General features: G+C 41.4%; 1 protein-coding gene across 1 annotated transcript in view; it reads right to left on the bottom strand.

Annotated features, from left to right (window-relative positions):
* PAPSS1 (3'-phosphoadenosine 5'-phosphosulfate synthase 1) overlaps window positions 1–24,787 on the bottom strand; it is a 117,756-nt gene that overhangs the window by 75,766 nt on the left and 17,203 nt on the right. Inside the window, exons 2-5 of the mRNA XM_036764859.1 lie at window positions 21,316–21,430; window positions 17,978–18,213; window positions 11,450–11,588; window positions 2,805–2,923 (exon numbers count right to left, since the gene is read on the bottom strand). Coding sequence (XP_036620754.1) covers window positions 2,805–2,923; window positions 11,450–11,588; window positions 17,978–18,213; window positions 21,316–21,430 — 609 coding nt within the window. The remainder of the gene's footprint in view (window positions 1–2,804; window positions 2,924–11,449; window positions 11,589–17,977; window positions 18,214–21,315; window positions 21,431–24,787) is intronic.

Genomic DNA, 24,787 nt, shown 5'->3' with positions numbered 1-24,787 from the left:
AAGCATTGTGAAATTGTAGGTGGTTTTTTTTCCCCCAAGATTTTAAAAGACTGTAAATAGATAGTTACCAGATATGTAATTTCACTAGTATGAGGAACTTCCAATGTGCAATGAACAGGGTCACAGAGCTAGTATGATTAAAAGATAGGATTTGAACTTTGAGGGAGAGAGGAAAGGGGAGAGAAGGGAGGGGGAGGAGAGACACAGGGGGACAGAGAGAGGGGGAGAGGGAGGGAGGGAGGGAGGGAGGGGGTGAGAGAGGGAGAGGGAGAGACAGAGAGAAGTGTGTATAGAAAAAGATACAGAGCCTATAAAGGAGAAAGGAATTCTGAATGTCTTTGCCATTAATCATTTTAGCTGTAACCATGTCTAGAGAATACATACACTTAAAATTAGCTATGAGGGCTGTTATATGATCTCTCACAGACTTCAAGAGCTTAACAGAATCAGCCTCACAAGTTTTAGAAATTACTTTGCCAAGAATACCATACATTCTGTGCAAAGGAGGAAATATTAAGAGACTGTTTATAATGTTTAAAACTGTGAAATTTCTAAAGTAGAAATAGTGTTAGTCAAAGAAACCAATTCAACAAGCGTTTATTACTCCCTACTATACACAAAGTACTGCATCAGGCACTGGAGATTCAAAGACAAAAACTAAGCGGTCCTTGTCTTCAAGGAGTTTACGCTCTCTAGGAAGATACAACACATACATGGATAAGTAGATACAAATGAATTGAAAGTAAAAGCACCAATAAATGGGAAGATCAGCAAAGGGTCTGTGTAGACAGTACAGCCTGAGTTGAGCTGTGAATTACTAGGCTGCTAAGGATACTAAGCGGGGCAGCTAGGTGGCACAATGGACAGAGTACTGGGCTTGGAGCTGGGAAGATTCATCTTCCTGAATTCAAATCTGGCCTCAGACACTTACTAACTGTGCGACTCTGGGAAAGTCACAACCCAGTGTGCCTCAGTTTCCTCATCTGTAAAATAAGATGGAGAAAGAAATAGCAAAATACTCCAGTACCTGCCAAGAAAATTCCAAATGGGGTCATGAAGAGTCAGACATGACTGAAATGACTAAATAACAAATGATCCTAAGAAGTAAAGGGAAGGATGGAGTGAATCCAGGCCAGAAGAGGGCAGCTCTTCCCCAGTTTAGGGAATAGCCCACAGGCCATTTTAGCTGGATTGTAAAGTCCCTGAAGGAGAATGATAAGAAACAAGTCTGAGAAGGTAGCCTGAAGCCATATTATGGTGGACTTTAAATGTCAGGCTACAGATTTTAATGAGGGGGTATTAGGGAGCTCCCAAAGCTTTTTTAGGCAGGAATATGTGATTCCTAATGATGAGAAGCAACAGGGTTTCTCTCAAAGTTTCCCTTCTAAAACATCTAGTGTGCAATTTCTCTGGGTAGGAGGTGGCACAGATGTAGACACATACAAGTGTCTTCCAACAGGGGTTTTCTTTTATTAATAATGTGTTATGGTTCTTATTAGATATACCGTCCATGCAGATTCACCCATAGTATCTCAGGATCCCATACAACTATTAGAGAAGTTAATTTCCTCCAGGCAGAATAGGACTATTTCAATCAATAAGCACTCATTAAGTGCTGTGTACCAGGCTATGAGTCAGACATGGGGAGTGCAAAGGTAAAGAATGAAAAAAAAAATCTCTCTTCTTAAGGAGCTTCCTATGTAGTCCTACTTTAGCACTTCATCATGGCCCAGCAGTGACCCTGGGGCAACAAAGCACAGTGGTAGGGCATCCTACATCGAGTCCAAGTACAGGTCTGGCAAAGAATTGCTGCAGGAGGGTGAGCCACCCCCACCATGGCACCCCTCCCCCCCCTCCCCCATCCCCTCTGCTCCTAGTCTCCTCCCTTAAAATAAGGATCCTTCAACCAGAGACAGTGAATTATTTTTTAATATTTTGACAACTGTATTTCAACTTAGCTCAATGCCTGGAACATAGTGGGCACTTAATAAATGTTTACTGGTTAACTGATAGAATTGGCTTCCTTTGAAATCTTACGTGTTTTATTTTATGCTTTTAAAACATTATTCTGAGAAGGGGTCTGTAGGCTTTACCAGACTGTCAAAAGGGTCCAGGACACACACAAAAAGGTTAAGAGTCAATGACCTTAGACTATCTCCCATTTATACTGTATATATCCAGAATGCATGTAATCCAAAGGACTCACGATGAAAAATGCGATCCACCTCGAGAGAGAACTGATGAACTGAGTGCAGAATGAAACACATTTTTCCCTTTGTTTTTCTTGGTTTTTTTTTAACAACATGGCTACTATGGAAATATGTTTTACATGACTTCACATGTATTATGGGCATCATATTGCTTGCCTTTATCAATGTAGGAGGGGCTAGAGGGAAAGAATTTTGAACTCAAAATTTTAAAAACGAATTTAAAAATAAACATTAAAAAATAATATTTACCTTGGATCAAAAATCCTAAAACATCAACTCCATCATTAAAATCAAAAGAGAATTTTGACAAATAGACACCTTTTGACTGTTTCATTGGAAAAAAAATCAAAAAATAAAATAGACAAAAAATTTTTTTAAAAGAATCCCTCTTGGACTTAAGTTTTGTCCTTATAACCCACCTTCAGTATCATTTCACCCAATTTTTAAAAATAACAATTCATGACCTTGTACATAGGACCTTGTTTTCACTCAGACTCTGACTGTTCACTTTCACTTAAATGGGAGGAGGAGACAGAGTGGGTACAGAATAGGCACATCTGACCCCTGGCGTTCCCCTCCTTGACCTCTCCTTACCCGTTCTTGTAGCAGTTCTACAACTTGCTGGATACAATCATTCACATCACAAGAATCGGTTTTCAGCACCAATTCAGGGGCCTCTGGCTTTTCATATTCAGAATCAATCCCAGTGAAGCCTATTAATAAAAGTGGAGAGAAAGGGGTTTAAATACACACACACAGGTTCTCCAGCTCAGAATCACTGCTAACTGATCCAGTATTGACATGGCCGTAACTAAGTACACAATAAAATGAAGCCCTGGTTCCCTTACATAGCATTTCTGATGAAGTAGGGCAGGGGTTGGTTGGTTTTTCCTCTGGGTGGGTTTTTTGAGTAGAGGGGGGCTGTTTTGCTTTATTTCTGTATTAAACATATGCATCAAAATACAATTTTATGTAACTTCCTTGACAGTCTGAGAGGGAATGGGTGGTGGGTTCAATATAATTGGTGAGGTGAGTTTGTTTATAAGAATCATTGACTACATGCCAGGCACTGTGCTAGGCACCGGGGATGCAGTCAATGATACAATCCCTACTTACACTCCAACAAGAGAAACAAGAAGAATGTATATAAACATACAGAATAAATATAAAAGTAAAAATACAAATAAGTGCCAAGCAGTTAGGTACAAGGCAATTTGAAAAGGACAGCACTCAAAGTTACAGCCATTAGGAAAGACTTCATGCAGAAGATTGCACATCAGCTGCATCTTGAAGAAAGGCTCCATGAAGCAGAAATATAGAGGGGGTGTGTTGCAGGCATGGGGAATAGCTAGTACAAAGGCAGAGATAGCAGACAATGTTGTGTGTGTGGGAGAGGAAGAGAGGAAACACCAGTCTGGCCAGATCCTTAGACAGGGCCAAGGAAAGCACAGAATTTAACCTTTCTTTTCTGAGCCCAAAGAAAGCCAAGGATTTTAAGTGGAAGCTAATACAACAGTATCAACTCTCTATTAAATCTGCATGTAGATTATCCACAGACCATTTTAAGTCTATCCTAGCTCCCTTCTGCCAGCCAGCACACTAATTTCTACATCTCTTTCTAACCAATTAGTACATGTTAAAGAAGCAGAAATCAAAAACATAAATTAAACATAAGGTAAATTTGCCATCTGCTCTCATAAAACATACTGTAGTCAAATATAAATGATTTGTTAACTACTAGTAATATCTATGGTTAAAGAGGCAGCATGCCATAGTAGAGTCCTTGGATTAGAATAAGGAAAAACAGGATCAAATCCCGACTCTGAAAGGAGCTAGCTATATGACTCCAAGCAAATCACTTAAACTCTGTATCTCCAGTAATTCCTTATCAAGTAAATCACAGCCAGGTTGGAATCTGCAAGAAGTCAGTTCTCACACCAGGAAATCCTCCACACTGCTAAATATCAGAGACCGTTAGCATATCTGAATGTTATTTATGATTACTAGACACATAGTGATAATGATCAATAGCAGAAATAAGTGAGAATGAACTCTGTTTCCAAGAAGGGAAGCAGCTGACCTCTTTCTGCTAACTTACAAGATGCCTTACGCACTAGCTACAGGATCACGGCAAAGTAACTCAATCTCTTCATGCCCCAGGCAACTCAGCAGAATGCTAAGTTGGGCCACAAACACCAGGGTAGCATCTCCATACCTAGCCACTTTGGGATGCAGATAGCAGGAATTCTAAGCGATTGTAAGTAAGCTATTTAAATTCACTGTCATTAAGGCAAAGCATAGCTGAAAGTATTCATTAAAATTCTCCAGTCAAACAAGTCTTTATGATATGCACAATTAGAGTACCCATTTTGTGGGACACAATACACTAGGGAGTGAAGGAGAGACAAAGATAAATAAAACAAGGTTCTATCCCTCAAAAGCTTATAATTTAATTTCAGCCTATGCTCAAAACAAGCTCAAATACCAAAGAAAAACTGCTGGAAGGAGGGCTTACAATCCTCTCCATATGGATTTATTTTCAGATCGTGACATAAACCTGTTTCAAAAGATCCATGATATCATTAGTATGGACATAACAAGACCTGCCCCAAAAAGGTCACAATTCAATGCCTTAGATCAAGGGTTCTTAACCCAGGGTCTAGGAAAAAGCTTTTTTTGCAGGGGGATGTTTTGGAGTGGGATTTTGGTAACTACATATCAATATAACAGGTTTCTTTTATAAATCTCTATTTTAAAAAATTTTACTTTATGCATTTAAAAGCATAATTCTGAGAAGGGGTCCACAGACTTCACCAGACTGCCAGAAGGGTCTGTGACACAGGAGGTTAAGACACCCTGCCTAAAATGGTTTCAAAAGATGCAAGGGTCAAAAGAAATGTATCACTGCATGGTCAGACTTCTGGTGATGAATACAATAGAGAGAATGAGGGGAGAAACTGACTGTGGTTATAACATTTATTCAACAAAAAGTTAGGAGGACTTTCCGCAATTAATATACTCCTTAAGTGACCTCAATAAAGTGACTGTGTCTCGGGCTCCTCTGCAAGAACAAGAGAATCACACTGACTCAACCCATATTTAAATACAGTCAGTAACTCTATAAGGGGTGATAACATTCATCTCCCAAATGCTAATGACAAGCACTATGGGAGAAGCTTTGGTCAAGAGTCTGTAACAGAGACAGGCCTGGAAGGAACACTGCACTCACGCAGTACAAACTGTCATTGCGATGGTCCCCTCTTATAACACCTATGACCCATGGTTACCTGTCCCCCTGCTTGAAAATCTCCAGGGACAGCAGGTGCACCACTTTGACCACATTATTGGACTGATCTAGCTCGTTATTTCACAAACATTTTTGCTCGACCATGAACAACTGTTACAAGGGTTTCCCCCCACAAGGAGATTGGGGGGTGGGGAGAACAGATTTTGTTAATCCAAAAAATTAAACTAAATTCTAAAGAAAACTTCAAGGATCTCTGATTTTGCTACTGTAGGCACAGATCATAACTACTCAGTGACAGTAGACCAGAGGATCACAGAATTAGAGCTGAACCACAGAAATTACTGAATGCAACCATCTCATTTTACAGAACAGAATCTGAGGACAAGTGACTTGCCTTGACTTCAAGTGACTTGCCTGAGGTCGCATGGCTATTAAGTGTCTGAATTCAGATCTTCCTGACTTCAGTCCAGAAGTTCCTGGTAGTAAAAAAATTCATCTCACAGTGGCAAGCCTGGTGATGAACTCTTCTTGACTTAGACTAGTCTACAGATAACCCACACACAATCGGTCTATGGGGCTGGACTTTCCATCCTTCCAGCTTTATAAGACATGCAAGTCAGTAATCCTCTGGCATAGTCCTTCAACAACTGAAGTTCACCTCCAAGCTATGATGAGGTTTCAAAAGAATATTTTGAGAAGGATAAAAGTGACCTTCCTATAACCTCCAGCCGTCACTGTCCTAAAGTCCTAGGATCAAAACAGACTAAGTCTACATTCTCTTCAACATGGTCTGCCCTTAAATAGCCTAAGAAAGTTCTCGGTCCCGAGCCACCAGTTAAGCATCCTCAATTCCTTCAACTAAGCATCGTCTGAGGTGGTGTGCAGATCCTTCCTCCTATTAGCTGACACCCTCTGGATATGCTCTGGCTTGTTAAGTGCCACTTAAGATGTGGCACTCAGAATTCAAAACTCCAGATGTGGCCTTGACCAGTTTAGTACACTGTAGGATGGCTATAAATTCTCATCATCGGGAGACTTTAATTAGTAGCTTGCTAATGAAGTCTACCACTTAGCTCTTCAAGCAACGTATACTAAGTTTGCTATCAAGCCAGACAGGCACCAACACGGCACAGCGAATAGAGTGCTGGTCTTGGAATCAGCAGACCCGAGTTAAAATCCGGCCTCAGACACTGACTAGCTGTGCGGCCTCAGGCAAGTTACCTAAGCTCTCTGTGGCACCTAGCCTGTTACAAATCTCATTTGTAAAATAAGGATAATAATAACGCCTTCGTCTCATGCCTGCTAGATTAAATGAGTACGAACTTTATACAGGTAAATTTCATTAGTATTAACCTTGCCCCTCACCAAACACATTGCTCTGCCCTATGGATCTTTCTCATAAAAACTGCAGCCAAGACAGTCGATCTCCCCCCAAAACTGTACTCATACAAGGGATTTTTTTTAAATAATGTAGTTAACTTGTGATTTTTGGTCTGGAATTCAAGCCTGTGATATTCACTCTAAATCTTGATTCTGTCATCGTATCAGTTATTCCTAACGTCATTCAAGTCATTTGTAAAAAAAACAGTAAACAGAGCCAAGGGCAGTGCCCGATGGACCTCCACTAGAAACCTCCTCAGAGGTGAACAAAAGGGCATCGCAATCAGCGCTCTTTGGGTAAGGTAGCTCAACCAGCTGCAAAATCTGCCCAAGAAATACTATGATTCTATGATTTTACCATCGTAGCAACAAAAATATTAAGGGGTCCAGTCAAATTTTTTAACAAAATTACCACTTTTCACATCCAGTTCTAAACCTAGGATACTAAGATCACAGAATGAGAAGCACTGAGTAAAGAGTACACAGCGTGCTAAAGTCAGAGCTAAGAAGCCCGAGTTTGAATCCTGACTGAGACACTGTATAATCACCTACTAGTCACTAATTTCTTCACTCTGAGTTTCCTCATCAGAAGAACGGCGATGACGCCTCTAGCAGATGTATCAGAGAGTTGCTGCCAGGAACGAATGAGATGCTCTACTTAAGGAGCTCTGCAAAACTTGGCCATACTTCAGACTGAAGTCTAAGGGACTGGTCAGCTGGAGGCACTAGGTGGCGCACTGGACTTGGGAGTCAGGGAGCTGAGAGCTCCAATCCAGCACCGTGGGCAGTTCAGGCTCTAACCTGCCTGCCTCTTTTCCTCTCCTGTAAAACAGCATTATAAAAGCACCTACCTCTCAGGGTTATTGTGAGGATAAAATGATCGTTGTAGAGTGGTTTGCAAACCTTAGAGTTATATAAATGTCAGCTGAGTAACCTTACCAAAGAAGAACACGAACTCTTGAAAAGGACGCGGCTAATTATCACTTTCTTTTCTAAACATTCACTGGCCGCTATATAGGATGATGCGTTCTAGAATTCTGCCAGGAGTTTACACTCAGGTGCTGGTCATCAGCCTCTAGAATCCACTTCCTTCGCCTTTTGTTAAATGCCAGGCTACACGGGCACATCTCAGATCTCCCGGCACCTTTCGCTCTCCCGATTTCTCAACACGTACTAATTAGGGTCATAGTAGCTCTACATAATATTTATTAAGACTAATTTTGTAGGAGATACGACGCTAGATTCTCAGGATGCAAAGACGTAAGTAAATTCCTTTCCCCAAAGTCTTTAAAATCTACTAGAGGGGGAATACAAACTGTATTTCAAAGAATTATAACAGAAGATGGACTGCGACCAGGACAAGACAGAAGAAAGGAGAATGCATTCGTGGAGGGGAAAACACTTAAACTAAGCCTTGAAGGGACAAAAGGACACCAATGGGCAGAGATAAGAGGTAGGGACGTCCAGGAAGAGGGAGCAGCCTGTACAAGTGCATGAAGGCATGGGACAACAGGTCAAATCTAAGAAACGGCAAATAGTCCAGCTTAGCTAGAACGTTTAAAAAGTGGCAAAAATAAGAGAAATTAAAGCTGAAAAGGAAGGCAAGAGCAGGTACAGAGCCTTAAATTCAAGACATTATGCTCAGTGCTTTACAAATATCATCTCATTTGATCCTCACAACAACCCTGAGGGGGAGGTGTGATTATGATCACCATTTTTCACTTGAAGAAACTGAGGCAGACAGAAATTTAGCGACTTACCCAAGGTCTGGATTTGAATTCAGATCTTCCTGACTCCAGGCCAAACATTCTAGTCACTTCTCAACCTTGAGAGTAGGCCCCATTTTCCCCTTTGTCCTTCCGTCCCCACTGCACACTTCTGGTTCAGTTAAGCTTTTTCATCGGCACAGGAAATCCCCAAGTAAGTAACTCCCTCTGCCCATGCAGATCAGCAAACAAATGTCCGGCAACTTGTAATCATAAACAGAGTTGCCTGGGTGCCACTGAGCAGCCAATGTGCCGCCACATCCATCCTGCACCTGGCAAGGGGTTTCCTGACTTTTAGGACCAGCTCTCTATCCACTCCCCCTGGCCCCCAGGGAGCACTGAATCAGCGCTTCTTAAGCGGAGTTAGTCATTCTCTCCTCATGTCCTTGTCCCTCCCGCATCACCAGCCAATTCTGAGTCAAGAGCAGCCGCTTCCCTTCGGGTCTTCCTCTAATTCCGTAGACACTAAACCACTTAGAAATCAAGGAGAGACGAGATAGCTCGATATTAACAAAAATAAACTTCGAGCAGGCGTCAAAGAGGAAGCAGTGCCTACATGGAGAGAGTGCTAAACCCAGAGTCAAGGAGACAGGTTCAAATTCCACTCGACCCGATGGGCAATTTCACTCTGCTGAACCTGTTCTTCACCTGTAAAACTGGAGTACTACCTGGAATATCTATTTCACAGAGTTGTCGTGGATCAAAAGAGATAACCTTAAAAAACTATGTCTCATTATTATTATTATTACGGTTATTATTATTATTATTCAAAAGCATTTGTGCTGACTAGGGATTTTAGCTGCTTTCCTCCTGGTATTACCATTTATTTCCTCAGGCCAGGAGGTTCAGGCAGAAGGATATTTGTAAATACCAGTTTAAGGAGGAATAGGGGTTCGCTGGACAGGGATTCTCAGTAACTGTTGGCCCAAGGAATTTTAGGTTCGTAGGATCATGGATCTAGAACTGGGAAGGTCGTGAGACGTTATCTAGTGCCCTACCCTCATGTGTCCCGGAGGCATTAAGTGACTCATCGCAGGTCACTATTACACAGGTAGTAAATGTCAGATATTAACCCAAGTTCTCTGACGGGAATTCACTATAGCACAAGGAAAAGAGTTTCCAGGCGTCCTTGGGCAAGGCAACAGAAATCCGTCCTGGCAGAGGGAAACAGGCTCTAAAAAAAAGTAGGCCAAGTGTACCCTGGGCGAGAGCTCATAATTCTTAAAATGCTCCCAGTCTCTGCCCCTGATACAATGACAAGCTGGAACACATCTAGGGAAAGGCAACACCAGGAAGGCTAGGGGATCGAAGATTAACCACAAGGAAAGAAGGAGCCAGAGATAATTAAAAAGCTAGTTGGGGGGAGGGGGGAGAAGGGGAACTGAAAGGCCAGGGTGAAACACAATAGCTGCTGTCAAATATCTGAAGATAATCCTTTCTTATCCCGTTAACTCCAGAAGGCAGAACTACACATAATGTGAAGTTGCAGAGGGGAAAATTTTGGTTAGATATGATGAAAAACTTCCTAAAGAGTACAGCTCCCCCAAAGCAGAGAGCTTTCTGGGATGGTGAAGGAGTCACCTCATCAGCAGAGATTTTCAAGAAAAGACCGAATGACCCACTTGTCAGAAATGCTGGAGAGGAGAAGTATGGGTTTAAATAACTGGCCTTTGAGATTCCGTCCAGTGATCTGTGAATTTTGTACACAAATTTTATACACGAATCTACGTACAAAGACAAACACGGTCCAGATCCAACCCCAAAGAATTTTCAGATTTCAAAATTGGGAATTTTCCTCAATATTACGTGAGCTCCAACTCCCTTCCCTGGAACAGAAAGTAACACCGGCTTGCCACTTTATCTCCATCCCGAGCCTCTAAGACCATCAGGTGGGCTGTCCCTATCTCTACCAATTCCACCCCTCTAGTGTCCTGATTTCAGGCGAGTATATCTCCCACCATCTGGTTACTCAACAAGTATTTATTAAACCCCAGCTATGCACCAAACACTATGCCAGACACCGGAGACAAAAGACAAAAATGGAACCAGCCTTTCCTCAAGAAGCTTGCAGTCTCACAGAGCTACAACACATACAAATCCAGCGGAAAATGAGCAGGGAGGAGCACTAGAGGCAGGGAACGGGTGGGGGTCAAAGAGAGGTTCAGGAAAGGTCTCATACATGGTAAGTGGGGCCTGAGCTGAGTCTCAAAGGGAAATTGGAGATTCTAAGAGGCAGAGGTACAGAGGGAAGGAAGGCTGAGGCAGAGTTGTGCAGAGCCTGAAAAATCCCCAAAGGGCATTTGTATTTGCTCCTTTTTGTCTATCCTTCATTTTCAAAGAGGATCATAAGGGAGGTGATACCATGACTTAGGAGTGAATTGGATTTAGGTGAGGCAGCAGCCTTCACTCTCTCCTCCAGAGCCATCTGGGTCCAATGGACAGATACAGCTCAAGATGACTAGAGATGCGAGTTTCATCCCATTGGTGATTCTTTTTTGTGACGTGACTAATATGAAAATATGTTTAATGTGAATGTATATGTAGAGCCCATATCAGATTGCACACCATCCTGGGGAGGGGGGCAGGGAGGGAAAGGTAGAAAATTTAAAACTCAAAAGCTTGCGGAACTGAATGTTCTAAACTAAAAATAAATAAATAAATTTTTAAAAAGATGGCTGGAGATGGCCCCAGCTATTTGCTTCTAGAGACAACAGGGAGTCACTGGGGTTTATTGAGCTGGGGAGTGACGTGAGTCCTGCCCATTTCCCTAAATGCCAACTTCAGCTGTGGTTCATAAGATAGATCCCTAATGATAACACGGAAAAGGAAATACCATCCTTGTTTACCTTTAATTTCTCCAGCTCGGGCCTTTTTGTAGAGTCCTTTGACATCTCTTTCTTCACATACATGTAGAGGAGCATCGACAAATACTTCAAAAAAGGGTAAACTTGCTCCTTCATGAATCTGCCTTGCATTATTACGATCCTTAGGGGGAAAAACAACATTTTAGGAGTTTAAAATTAAAAAAAAAAAACTAACAAGCACATTCTTCTGCTATTGGCTTGGCCAAGATCCCTTATAGTCTTTTCAAGATGCCTATGACCGACCAGTCTCTGACATTGAAGGGCACTATCACCGAAGATGGTCCTTGCTTGGCTCTACAGAAACCAAGCCACTGTGTCTATTAGCAGAATCATCCAAACCGTAAAATCCATCAAGGCTTTGACACTAAAAGTTCAGGAACAGATTTGTTTACCCAAATACTTGGGCGGGGAAGGGGGCGGTATCTCTTCCATGGAAAAACTTTCATGGAAGGAAAATAAAAGTCAATTCAAAAAACATTTATTTGGGCATTTATTATGAGGAAACCTTTGTGCAGGGTACTGAGAAAGGACACAAAGACACACAGACACACACACACACACATGCACACAGAGACACAGAGACACAGAGACACACACACACACACACGATACAGCTCCTGCCTACAGTAGAATGGTGGAGATAATTCAGACAACTATGATACAGGCTGAAAAAAGGAGTGAGAATGAGGCAGAAAAAGTGATACAGAAAGAGACAGAAAGAAAAAAAGCAAGAGAGTGTGACAGGCAAAGACAGAAAAGAGACAAAGACAGAAACATAGAGACAGACTGACAGAGCAAGAAAGAAAGACAGAAACAGAGAGGGAGAGCTGGAAAGAGAGAGAGAGAGAGGGAGGGAGAGGGAGAGGGAGAGGGGGAGAGAGAGAGAGAAAGAGAGGGGGAGAGAGAGAGAGAGAGAGAGAGAGAGAGAGAGAGAGAGAGAGAGAGAGAGGGGGGAGAGAAAAAAAAGTGAAAGACATACAGGAAAGAGAGAGGACAAAAGAACAGGAGGGAGGGAACAGAAGGGAATAAAAGAGGGGGCAGAGGGGAAGGGAAAATGAGAAAGAGACAGGGAGGTAGATGAAGGAAGGGGGAGGGAGGGAGGGAGCGGGTTAGAGACCAAGTGTATGCAGTGAGAGTGGCCTCCAAAGCCTTGGGCACTGGGCTTAGTGGTTTGGAAGTGAGCAGCCAGAAAGCATTCACAGCAATGAAGACGTAAAGACGAATACAGGCAGAAAAGTATCTTTGCATAAAGAAACCTATCTGAATTAACCAAAGAAGGTGGTTGTCACCATAACAGATGAATATATGAAGCCCTCAGGGCCCCTCTGTCGCTGGTGAGCCTGCAGATAGTAGAAAACACCTTCCGGCTAACCTCAGCACTCGTCAGTGACAAGCCCACAGAACAGGAGCAGTCAATGGGTATGTGTTATCTTCATGCATTTGGTGCACTGAAATAGAGGACACTGAGTTCGGGGCCTGAGTTCTAATCCTGCCTCAGATATTTAGTAGCTACATGACCCTGGGCAATTTACTCCACTTCTGTCTACCTCTCTGTATACCTCTGTTTCTCCAACTGTAAGATGGGCCAGGCACCTACCTCTCAGGATTGCTATGAGGGTCAAATAAGATATTGATTGTAAAGCATTCTACAAAGCACTATATGAATGCTAGCAATTAATATTATGGATGAGCCATTAACAAGCCCAGTTGGAATCCCAAAGGTTGAGCTAAGGTCAGAGGGAACAACTGGGTAAATAAAGGCAAGTCATTGGGCAAAAGTCATTCAAAGTCAGCCTCCGTTTTCTTATCCCTAAAATGGAGATAATAACAGCCTCTCCCCTTCCCAAGGTTGTTGTGAGGATCGGATTATATTTGTAAGGCTTAAAGCACTCCATAAATGCTACTTAGTCTCCATTATTAGTTACCTCAAGGAAGTAAGCTTGTTGGCTTCTTTATCTAGTTTTCCTAAGAAAGAAGTGCCTAAGGGATTTGCCCAAGGTCACAAACCTCAGAACTTCCCTTCACCCAAGGGGTGGAATTTTTAGGAGACATATAAATGCCTTATCTCAACATGGGCTGGGACTAGATGTTCCCCAAAGCAAAACTCAGGCCTTGGAGCTAAAAATCTAAAAGACAACAAAGATAAGGTCAAAAACAAACCTGTAAAGAAGCATTTGCATTCCAAGGCCTTAGAGCAAGCACAGAAGACACAGTACTGTGCCTCTGGAAGCCAGGGCTTCCATCTTTTCCAAACCCAGAATTTCACTTCCACTCCCACAACAGTTTATTGTAAAGAGCAAGTGAGATGACGTATGTGAAAACCATAAAATATCATGATTAGCTATTCACTAATCTTAAATAAAGAAGGGTGGTTTCCGATGGAATATTAAACATTTCTGAACAAACAGGAAATGTAATTCAGATTTATGGAACCCATCTCGGTAGGTTTCTTCAAGTACATTTATGTACTTACGTGGCATCACTGGCATGTTACACAGACAAAAAGACCAAGTAAGGTCTGAATGACCAAAAACTGAATTGCATCTTCTTTAAAGGGAATGGCTCAAAAAATGAGAATCATGAAGCAAATGCTGTGTGTCAGGCACCAGCACCTGTGCTCAAGGAGTTGGCATTCAGGCAGAAGAGATGACATGGGAACATACAGGCATATACTAAACCCACACAAAGCAGGGGCAAACACTGGCAGCTATGAGATCAGGGAAGGCTTCATAAGCAAGATGGCACTTGAACTGTGTTCTTGAAAGCAACCCAGGGATTCTAAGACGAGAGTACATCCCCAGCATGGGGAACAGCCAGTTCAAGAAGGCAGCATGCCTGGAGTGCATGGGGGGAGTGGGGAGGGTGGAAAAGATGGAAAAGGGCCTAGTTGTAAAAGGCTTTACAAAGGCCTTACCAAACAGAAGGGCTCATATTTAATTGTGGAAGTAACAGCCCCTGGAGTTTACTGAGCAGAGGTGTGACTTAATTAGATATGTCCTTTAAGAAAATCATGTCGGTGGCTGTGTGGAGACCAGACTGCAACAGGGAGAAATGTGAGGCACGGAGGCCAATTCAAAGGCTGCTATAATAATGACTAGGGTGCTGGCTATGTGGAGAGGAGGAGATTAGATGAGACATGTGGTGGAGATGGAAAAAACAAGATTTGGAAACTGAGTGTACCTAGACGTCAGGTAACTGAGAGTGAAGAGTCAAGGATGTGACCCTGAGGTTGCAAACCTAAATGACTGGAAGGCTGGGAGAGTGGTACATATAAAAAAACAGGGACGTCTGGAAGAAGTGTGGGTTGGGGAGAAAGAAAAAGAATCCTGTTGTGGACACATCTGAGCTACTGTAGAACATTCAGCTGAAATGGGCAGTTCATGACACAGGACTGTAGATCGAGAGACTAGGGCTGGACATAGCAGCTAATCAAACACTTATCAAGAGCCTACTATGTGCCAGGCATTGTGCTAAGCAACAGGGATAAAAACAGAGGCAAAAGGCAGGCCCTACCATCTTAATGGGGAGACAACATGCAAACAAACATATGCAAAGCAAGCTATATGTACAAATAAACAGAAAGCAATTAAGAGTGGGAAGGCACTGGAATAGAGAGGAGTTATAGAAGGCTTCCTGTAAAAGGTGAGGTTTTGGTCTGGATTTAAAGGACACCAGGGAGATCAATGGAGGAGGGAGTGCATCACAGGAACGGGGGACAGCCTGAGAAAATACCTGGAGCTGAGAGATGGAGTGAACAGCCACAAGGCCAGAGTCATCTGCACAGAAACAGCAGGACCAAAAGGAGGTCTCACCAAGTCAGAGAGAGTAGGGGATAAAAGGAAGAGAGCGCCAGACAGAGCCCTGGAGGACCACCTACGCTTACGGGGCACGACATGGATATGATCCAGCAACAGACACTGAGAAGGAGGCAAGCAGAGCAGTGTCAGGAAAACCCAGTGAGCACATGTATAACCTCTATCAGATTGCTTGCTGTCTTGGGAGAGGTGGGAGGAAAGAGAAAAAAATTTGGAACTCAAAATCTTGTAAAAAATAAATGTTGACTATCTTTACATGTAACTGGGGAAAGAAGAAAGTACAATTAAAAAAAGAAATTGAAAGAAAAGAAAAAAAAGAAATTAAAATCAAATTTAAAAACAAACCAAGTGAGGAGAAAGTACACCCACAGAGAGGATGGTCAATGATATTAAATGCTGCAGAGTCAAGAAGGATGAGAAATAAGAAAAGGCCCTCAGATTGGGCCATTAAGAGGAGAGCAGTAATTGTGAAGAGAAAGGTTTCAGTTGATTGATAAATCAGATTTCAAGGGTTTTAGAGAAGACTGGGCAGAGAGGAAGTAGGATAATCACAGACAGCTTTTTCAACAAATTTGGCTTAGAATGACAAGACAGGTCCTAGGTCAAGGTCAGTAGGATCTAGTTGAGAGTGTTCTAGTGCGTTGTTCTGTTTTTTAAGGATGGAAGAGACTGGAGCACGTTTGCAGGCAGTGCACCAGCAGACAGAGAGAGCTTGAAGATGACATAGGCATGATGGGGGCGATCTGTGGGAGAATGGGAGGTGAGGCAGGATCAAAGGTTCATGTACACAGTGGCTTTGGTAAGAAGGACTACCTCTTCATTATAGATTGGAATGAACAAGGAGTGAAGGGGCAGTGGGGTGGAGTCGTAGCTAGAGCACCAGGCCTGGAGTCAAGAAGCCCCGAGTTTGAATCTGGCCTCAGACAATTCACTAGCTCTGTGATCCTGGGCAAATCACAACCTTTCTATTTCAGTTTCCGACTGTAAAGTGGGAACCTGCCAAGGCTGCTATGTGGATCAAATGAGATAATAACTGTAAAGCAATTAACACAATACCTGGCAGACAGCCACTGCTATATGAATGCTAACTACACATCAGCTATAAGATTCTAAGAGATGAAGTCAAGGGACTGCAAGATAAGAAGAGAAAAACAGGCTTAGAGCAAATGGTCTTGATTTTCTCTAAAAAAGCAAGAGGCAAGAGAACGTAAAGCAGGGGATGCTGCAGGAGTGTGGAGAAGAGAACTGGAAGAGAGGAGCAAAAGGACTGCCTTGGTGCCATGAGGGCTCGGTCGATATTAGATAACACAAATCTGTATCTGACTAAATTCTACAATACCTTCCTCTGACTAAACTTCTGTAAGAACAGATTAGGGGCGTAGCTAGGTGGCGTAGTGAATAGAGCACTGGCCCTGGAGTCAGGAGGACTTGAGTTCAAATCCAGCTTCAGACACTTTACACTTACTAGCTGGGCAAGTCACTTAACCTCAAATGCCTTCTTGCCTTTCCCTCTCAAAAAAAAAAAAAAAAAAAGAACAGCTTAGGTAGATGATGGGAATAATCCAACTTGGGGTTTATCAAGTCATGAAAGGGGACAGGACAAGAAGGCAATGGATTTGAGAAGAGAGCTCAGTGCAGAGTTGAACCTGGGAAGGAAAGAGAGCATAGCTAGAGGAAAGGTAATGGTCTGGGAAAAGTACACCATACCAAAGTCAACTCGCCTGCAATAACCCTCATCTTGTCCAAAGAAATCTAAAGGTGATGGGGGAACCGAAGGCAAGAAAGGTTGAGTCCTCCACACACAAAGACTGAGGAGCCCATTTATGAAGATCACGTCAGTCATGTAAACAAATACATCAATTCCAAGCAATATGTGAAATGTATTCAACCTCAAATTATGTCCAGTATTTAAAAACAGCAGCTTGGGTTCTTTTAAATTAGATTTATGTCTGGGATGACAAAGGAGAGGCACAATGATGAACCAAAGACTAAACAGCCAGGAGCCATAGGGAGAATGAGCCCATTGCACCAATAATTATAAAACTATCTGGAAGAGCCCGATTCATCACTTTCCCAAGGCAAGAGGCTTTCATCAAAAGCAATCTTTGAAACAGTGTCTTTAATGAATTCTTTGGTCATATGACTCCCAAATTCTATCCTACCTAAGAATACTTAAACTTGGAATGTTGCAACACAAGATTTACTGAACTGGAATTGAGGTCATACACTGAACCAGTCATTACCACTGTTGTTTGGTCAGTTCGGTCTTTGTGGGTTTTCTTTGGCAGAAATGCTGGAGTGGTTTGCCATTTCCTTCTCCAGATGATTTTACAGATGAGGAAACTGAGGCAAACAGGGGTAAGTGACTTGCTCAGGGTCACACAGCTAGCAAGTAGCTGAGGCCACATTTAGCTCATGAAGATAAATCTTCCCTATTTTAAGACCAGTGCTCCATCCACTAGGCCACCTAGCTGCTCACCATCACTACAGTAAGCCTTTTAATTTTTAATTTTCAAAGTGCATCAAAGTATAAATCTGTTGCTTCCTTTATAATTTGCCTTTTTTCTTTGCTTCCTTTAGAGTTCAAAAGTATCTCTACCTCTCTCTCTTCCTCTCTCTCTCTCTCACTCACACACACACACACACACACACACACACACACACACACACAGACCATACAAGCCAAGACACCTACCTGGGTATAAGGAGATATAAAACTGGTGATACACACCAGGCCAGCATCTGCAAAGAGCTTCGCAACCTCTGCAATGCGACGGACGTTTTCTTCCCTGTCTTCTGGCGTGAAGCCCAGATTTTTATTGAGACCTTGACGTATGTTGTCACCATCGAGAGTATAGCACGGAATACCGTGGCAGACCAAGTATTCCTCCAAGGCCATGCTCACTGTGGTCTTCCCTGCTCCGGATAAACCTGGGAGTTGAAAATCACCAAGGGCAGTTTAGAACCAGGGATTCCTCACCTGGGATCTCTGAACTTGATTTTTTTGTTTTCAAATATTTTGCTACTTCGATAATTTGTTTCCTTTGGAGTCTTACACATTTTATGTTACACAGGCTTCACTAGATGGTAGCCAAAGTAGGCCAGGACACAAGAAAGGTCAAGACTCTCTGTAATATGGGTTTGTGAGAACTACTACCAAAGAAGAAGGGTCATAATATCTTCACATGACAGTAACTAGAATTTATATATAATACTTAGTATTTGCAAAGCACTTTACACATCTTATCTCATTTGATCCTCACACAACCACCTCAAGATGTTAATATCCCCATCTTATAGGTGAGTAAACTGAGGCTGATAAGCAATTAAGTGACTTGTCCAGAGTCACACAGCTAGTAAATATTTGAGGCAGGATTTAAACTCAGATCTTCTTTCCTCCAAATCCAGCACTCTATGAGCTGCAGCACCAAAATGTCTAAGAAGGAATATGACACCATTTACTTCCACTGTTTACTGACAACACCACCAAAAACAAAATCTAACAAAGGAGAGATTTTATTACCTCAACAGCCATCTCTAAAAGGAGAGCATATGTAATTCTGAAATGATGAAAACGTGTATCTGCAATAACCCTGGTATATGTAATTGAACATAATCTGGAAGTCACTGAAAATCTACAAGAGAACTTAACTAATTTTCACATCTGGGTGGTACTTAGTTAAATTTCAAACATTCCCTTTGGACTCTGTTGTATCTTACTGAAGTTTCATCATTCGAAAAGAAAAATGTATGTTCTTTTAAATCGTATTACTCTAGGATGGGAAAGAGAGTGACAAAAGTGAACCAAAGACCAGTTCCCACAATGTCCATAAACTATTAGCAGGAAGGTTTTGCTTCCACTGAAGTGATGTGGTCACCCAATTTATTACCCAGCTAACCTTCATTCCCTTTTCCACATGCTCTTTAAATTCACCCTAAATCATAGTGAAGCTTACTCACAGTCTGAGAGAGGAATGGGAAGAGGTGGAGACAGACACATTCTAATAGTTTCCAGTAGCTGGGGATTTTTTAAGATACTGTCCCTAACTTATTTTTATATCATGGAATCCACCCATGCCCTCCTAGTAAGCACCATGGGCTATTATTTAAGTATTTTATGCTTATGTATATATCCATAGGCTCCTGTGAATCCTTCCCATTATATATATTTTCTGTGGTGGGTGAAATTAAGTCTGTCCCTTAACTGATACCAATATTATAAACTGACTCCCATCCGTGTGGGAGTTGGGGACCCTACTACCCACATTTGCCAAAACCTAACCACAACTCACACCTAAGCTTCATTTAGGAGATCTCCTCAGAAAAAATTCTGGGGTGGATGGGCTTACTCCTTTCCCCTTCCTACTTCACAGATGACCTTTATTCTCACAGTATCCTAGAGAAGGAAAGATACAACTATGCTTACCACCAAATGACATCATGATGAGTCAGACATGACTGAAATGACTCAACAAGTAGTCATGATAATGATCACATTTACAGAGCACATGGGCCAGGTACCATGTTAAGTGCTTTACAAATATTAACTCATTTGTTTCTTACAACCACCCTAGGAGGCAAGTGCATTTTACATTAAGGAAACTGAGGCAAATGGGGTTAAGTGGCTTGCCCAGGGTCACACATCTAGCAAGTGTCCAACGCCAGATCTGAACTCAGGTCTTCCTTACTCTTGGCTCAGCACTGTATCCACTGCACCACCCTGCTGCCCACATGCAACTTTTAGGTATTAAACTTTTATGTAATTTGTGTAAAGTCTCACAGAGACCCAAAGGCAGAAACCACGAACTAAATTCCAAACCTGAGTTTCTAGAATAATTCTATGTTCTCTAAAGCAGTGGTTCTCTTGACTTTTTGACCTCAGGACCTCTTTATACTCTTAAAAAAGCTTTTATTTATGTATTTCATAGCTATCAACATTCACCATTTTAGAAATTAAAACTGATAATTTTTTAAAATATTTATTCCTTTAAAAATAAGAATAGTAAACCCCTTCCATTACATGTTAACATATTTTTAAGAAAAGTAACTATTTTCCAAAGCAAAAAACAAAATTAGTGAGTGGCAGGTACATATTTTTGCAAATATCCGTAAAGTCTAATTTAATAGACAGTAGCGGGAGTCTCATATCTGCTTTCACAGTAAATCTGTCTGATATGCTTTTTTGGTTGATATATGAAGAAAATTGTCCCCACAAATATGCAGTTGGAAAAGAGAGATTTTAATAGACAAATAATATCCTAGTATATTAAATAGTTTATATGTTTAAATTGTTTTAAATGTAAATATGTTTAAATAGTCTGAGCCTTGTAGACCCCTTGAGAAGGGGGTCTGAAGACCACACTTAAGAGAATCATTTCTCTAGATTATCCTATAGACAGTTCTCATTTTATAGAAATTCAAATTACATAAATTGCACTTTCTATAAAGAATTCCGAAAGAAATCCATATACCAAAAAAAAAAAAAAACCCCATGTTAACTTTACCACACAGTACTGTACTCTCTTTCTCTCTCTCTCCGCTCTTGCCCCTTGCTTCAAAACCTCCTGCCACCCACCCCATCAGCACCACCAAAAAAACCCTCCAAGTGAAAGCAGAAGAAGGTATGAGGAGAGATGGCCACCACTGCTAGATCTGGGATTGGCTCAAGACCTCCAGTGCCAAGAGAGACAGACAGACCTTTTCTCCCCACATCTGATTTCTGCCAGTCTTCACTTGAGGACTGCATGTCTCTCCCCGGCCCCCCTGTCATCCATCCTCTCATGTCTGAATCAGCATCCAGCCCTCACATCTCTGCCCCCCCTCACCCCTACTATGACTAGCCATCACGTCTTCCTCCTCCTGCACTCGCTACTCTGTCCCAGGCCCCCACACACCCTTGAACCATATGCTGCCCCCTCCCTCCACAGGCAAATTCACATTACATAAAAATTGCTTTACATAGAGGTCTGTGGAGCAGACTACTTACAGCGTCTGTGCTTGGTATAAAAATTAATTTGCTTTGGTTGACTGTACCTGTTAACCAAACTGTACAACCACGAAATCCACCTCTGGTCCCCACCACTTGACCTCGTTTATTCCTGCTGACATGATGTGCTTGGTAAGTGACATTGGTGGCCCTCTGCATCCCCTATAAAAAAACAGAAAGAGGACAGATCAAAATTATTTTCACAATAATACTAAGATGTTTTCACTTCTAATACAGTAAATGTTGATAGTCGTAATTCACAAAAACAAAAGCTCTTAAGGAGGAGGCGGTTAGTTCTCAATCATTTTTAAGAGTGAAACGGGGGGACTGAGACCAAAAAAGTTTGAGAACCACTACCCTGGACTACACTAGAGACATGTCTCACATCACATCTCAGGACTACAACAGGAACCAAGACGGTGAGAAGACTCGATACCATGTATCATACCTGGAAGAACGGAAGGAACTAAGGATATTTAGGCTGGAAAAGAAAACACTTGAGGGTAAAGAAGAAGGAAGAGACACAATCACCAAGCTTCAAATACCTGGAAGGAGCATTAGATTTGCACTTTATGATTCCCGAGGGGAAGAGTAAGCCAGAGATAGAGAGGCTATTAATTAATGGAGGTAAATTTCAGCTCAATAAAAGAAGTATCTTTCTTTTAATTAGAGCAGCCCAAATATGGAATGGGCTACTATTAGACTGTAAACTTACAGAGGTGGTTTTTGCCTTTCTTGGCATCCCTTGTCCTTTGCATAACATCTGGCACTTAGTAAACACCTGATAAATGTTGGTTGACACTGAATGAGTCAAACAGCTCAAATACCCCCACCCCCTCCAATTTTAAGGTCTTTTCAAGGAAACCAGAAACTTTTTTCAAAAGCCAATGGCCAGCAAAACACTAAAGCAAACCTTTGTTGTAACAAATTTCTATCTGCTACTTTCCCCACAATCAAATTTATAGCGTATTAAATTTAAAAAAAAGTCATTTCACTGGTTTAAAAAAAACACACAGCACTTTCAGAATTCAAGTCCCTTCTTGTCCAAAGCTAACTAGGTTGAATTTTCAATGGATATTTTTTTTCTCAAAACAAAAAACAAGCCAGGCAGGTTCTGTTGAATGTGTAACTAGACCTTGAAAAAGGTTAAACAGGAATCAAGAAAGAGAAGGAAGGAATCAGAGGCAACGTCTTAAATACTGACACAGGGAGAGACGAAACTTACCAAAAGTAATGATGTAAAGATCATGTTTTATAAAGCTAAATTATTTTCTCGTTTTAGAAATTTAGAAGGAAAAAAATAGCAATGAGGCATCTGTGTGATTTTTGGTCCAGAGGGGGAAGAAAAAAAGAACAAGATACAATATAAGGTGAAAATAAATAGGAAGCTTTTCCCAAATGGGGGAGAAAGCAAGTGCATAGATAATGCGCAGCATAAAGATAAAGTGAATGCAAACATATGCAAGATAATAGTTATATACAAGGTAGTTTGGGAGGGAGGGCAGTAGCAGTTGAGAAGATGAGGAAAGGCTTCAGGCAAAAGATGATGGCTGACCTACATCTTAAAGGAAAAGAGAGTCAGCAAGGCGGGGGTTATAGAGTACAGTCCAGGCAAAACCTCAGAGAAGGGCGATCTCGTGTGTATGTGAGGAGTAGAGAGCAGGCCACCTGTGCTAGGTCAGAGTGTGCAATGTAATAGCCACTAACACTAGAATGAAAAACTAGAATCAGATTGTGAAGAGTTTTCAAAAGCTAAACAAAGGTTTCCTCTTACACTCATAACAAAAGATTCTTAACCAAGGGGCCAAAAACTTGTTTGGTTTTTTTTTAATCTGTATTTTGATAACTGTATTTCAATACAATAGGCTTCCTTTGTAATCCTCTTTTTTATTTTATGTATTTAAAAACATTTTTCTGAGAAAGGGTCCATAGGCTTCACCAAACTGCCAAAGGGGGCCGCTCAAAAAAAAGTTAAGTCCTCCTGTCTAAGAGGCAATAAATTAAGAGTTTACAGACTATAGGAATCATTTGGTGAGCCCTATGACTGAGGAAAATCCCTTTGGCAGCAGTGTGCAGGCTGAACTGGATGGCGGAGGGAAAAACTGTTGGAAAGGAGACCAAGGAGGCTGTTGGGACCATCTAATAGAGAGGTGAGGAGAGCCTTTCTTCTACCTCTGCTCTGGTATTAGTAATTTTTGAAGCTGAACCAAACTGCTGGCACTTTTTTGGGAACACATTAAGACTTCGTTTTGGTCCAGACCTGTGATTTCACTGTAGGGAACTACCCATGAGGAAACTCCCTCTACCAATGCAGGCCCAACTGTTCTCCAACTTAAGATGTTAGGTGCTTGGAGCACAAAGATGTTAAATGATTTGCCCAAGGTAACACAGCCAACATGTGTCAGAGACAGGACTGAAACCTAAATCTTCCCCTAACTCAGTCTGGCTCTCTACCAATATAAACACAAATCATCACAACAAAAAAGAACTAGTACAGAAATAATAGTCTGTTTAAATAGTTAAAACTCATTAGATAATTGTATACTGAAACCAATCAAGCAACCAATCATCATTTAATAAGCACCTACTATGTACCCCAATTTTTTGTTATTTTTGTTGCTTTTTAACTAGGTAAAAGCATAGTTTCTTTGCCTCATTTCTTACCTAGCCTTCATCACTGAATGAGCATTACATCTAAGTCAAAATGACAGGCCTTAGTTTAAAAAGGCCAACCAAGGTCTCCCACTGCGTCCTGAGCCATCTCCAGTCATCCTGATCTATATCTCTCCATTGGATCCAGATGGCTCTGGAGGAGAAAGCAAGGCTGGTGACTTTACACACTCCTACCTCACTTAAATCCAATTCACTTGCAAGTCATGGCATCACCTTCCTGATGTCATGGGTTTCTTCAAGAACAAAAGAAAAACAAAGAACAAAGAACTATGTGCCCAGAACTTTGCTAGGCACAAAGACAACAAAGTTATTATTTTCTATATTTATGTCTCACCTCCCCTGTGCAACTATAAGCTATATTATGTCAAGCAAAGTCCCTTATTCACACAGTAGGCACCCAATAAAGTGTTGATAAATTAATGCTTAACAAAATTTTATAAGCCATAAGTGTCACTAATGTTCAGAAGTTCAAGAGTATGGATACATGAGATAAAAGGTCCTCATTTGGTAGGAAATGTAATCTCTGCTCAGCATGGAGAAGAAAGAAATTCATGAACACTTTCTGTCCTATGACCAAACAGCTCTTAGAACAGAAAGATAAAGTAGCCCAACTTGTTCCTATTTAAAATAAAATATAAGGTATTGGTGTCACTCATTTAATTTTATTAAAATTACTAACTTGATTTCGTAAGACAAAGTGGTCTTTGATTTCCTACCAATCTCCAAAAACACATCCAACAAACACATTTTTTAAAAATTAACATAAGTGGATAACGAAAATGGACAGGGGAAAAAAACATTTGAGAACTGAAATACATACTTTTACTTTAGCTCAAAATAAAAGCT

Source organism: Trichosurus vulpecula, chromosome 6, assembly GCF_011100635.1.
Source record: "Trichosurus vulpecula isolate mTriVul1 chromosome 6, mTriVul1.pri, whole genome shotgun sequence".
Classification (NCBI taxonomy): Eukaryota; Metazoa; Chordata; class Mammalia; order Diprotodontia; family Phalangeridae; genus Trichosurus; species Trichosurus vulpecula.
This window is presented reverse-complemented; position numbering and strand designations above follow the sequence as displayed.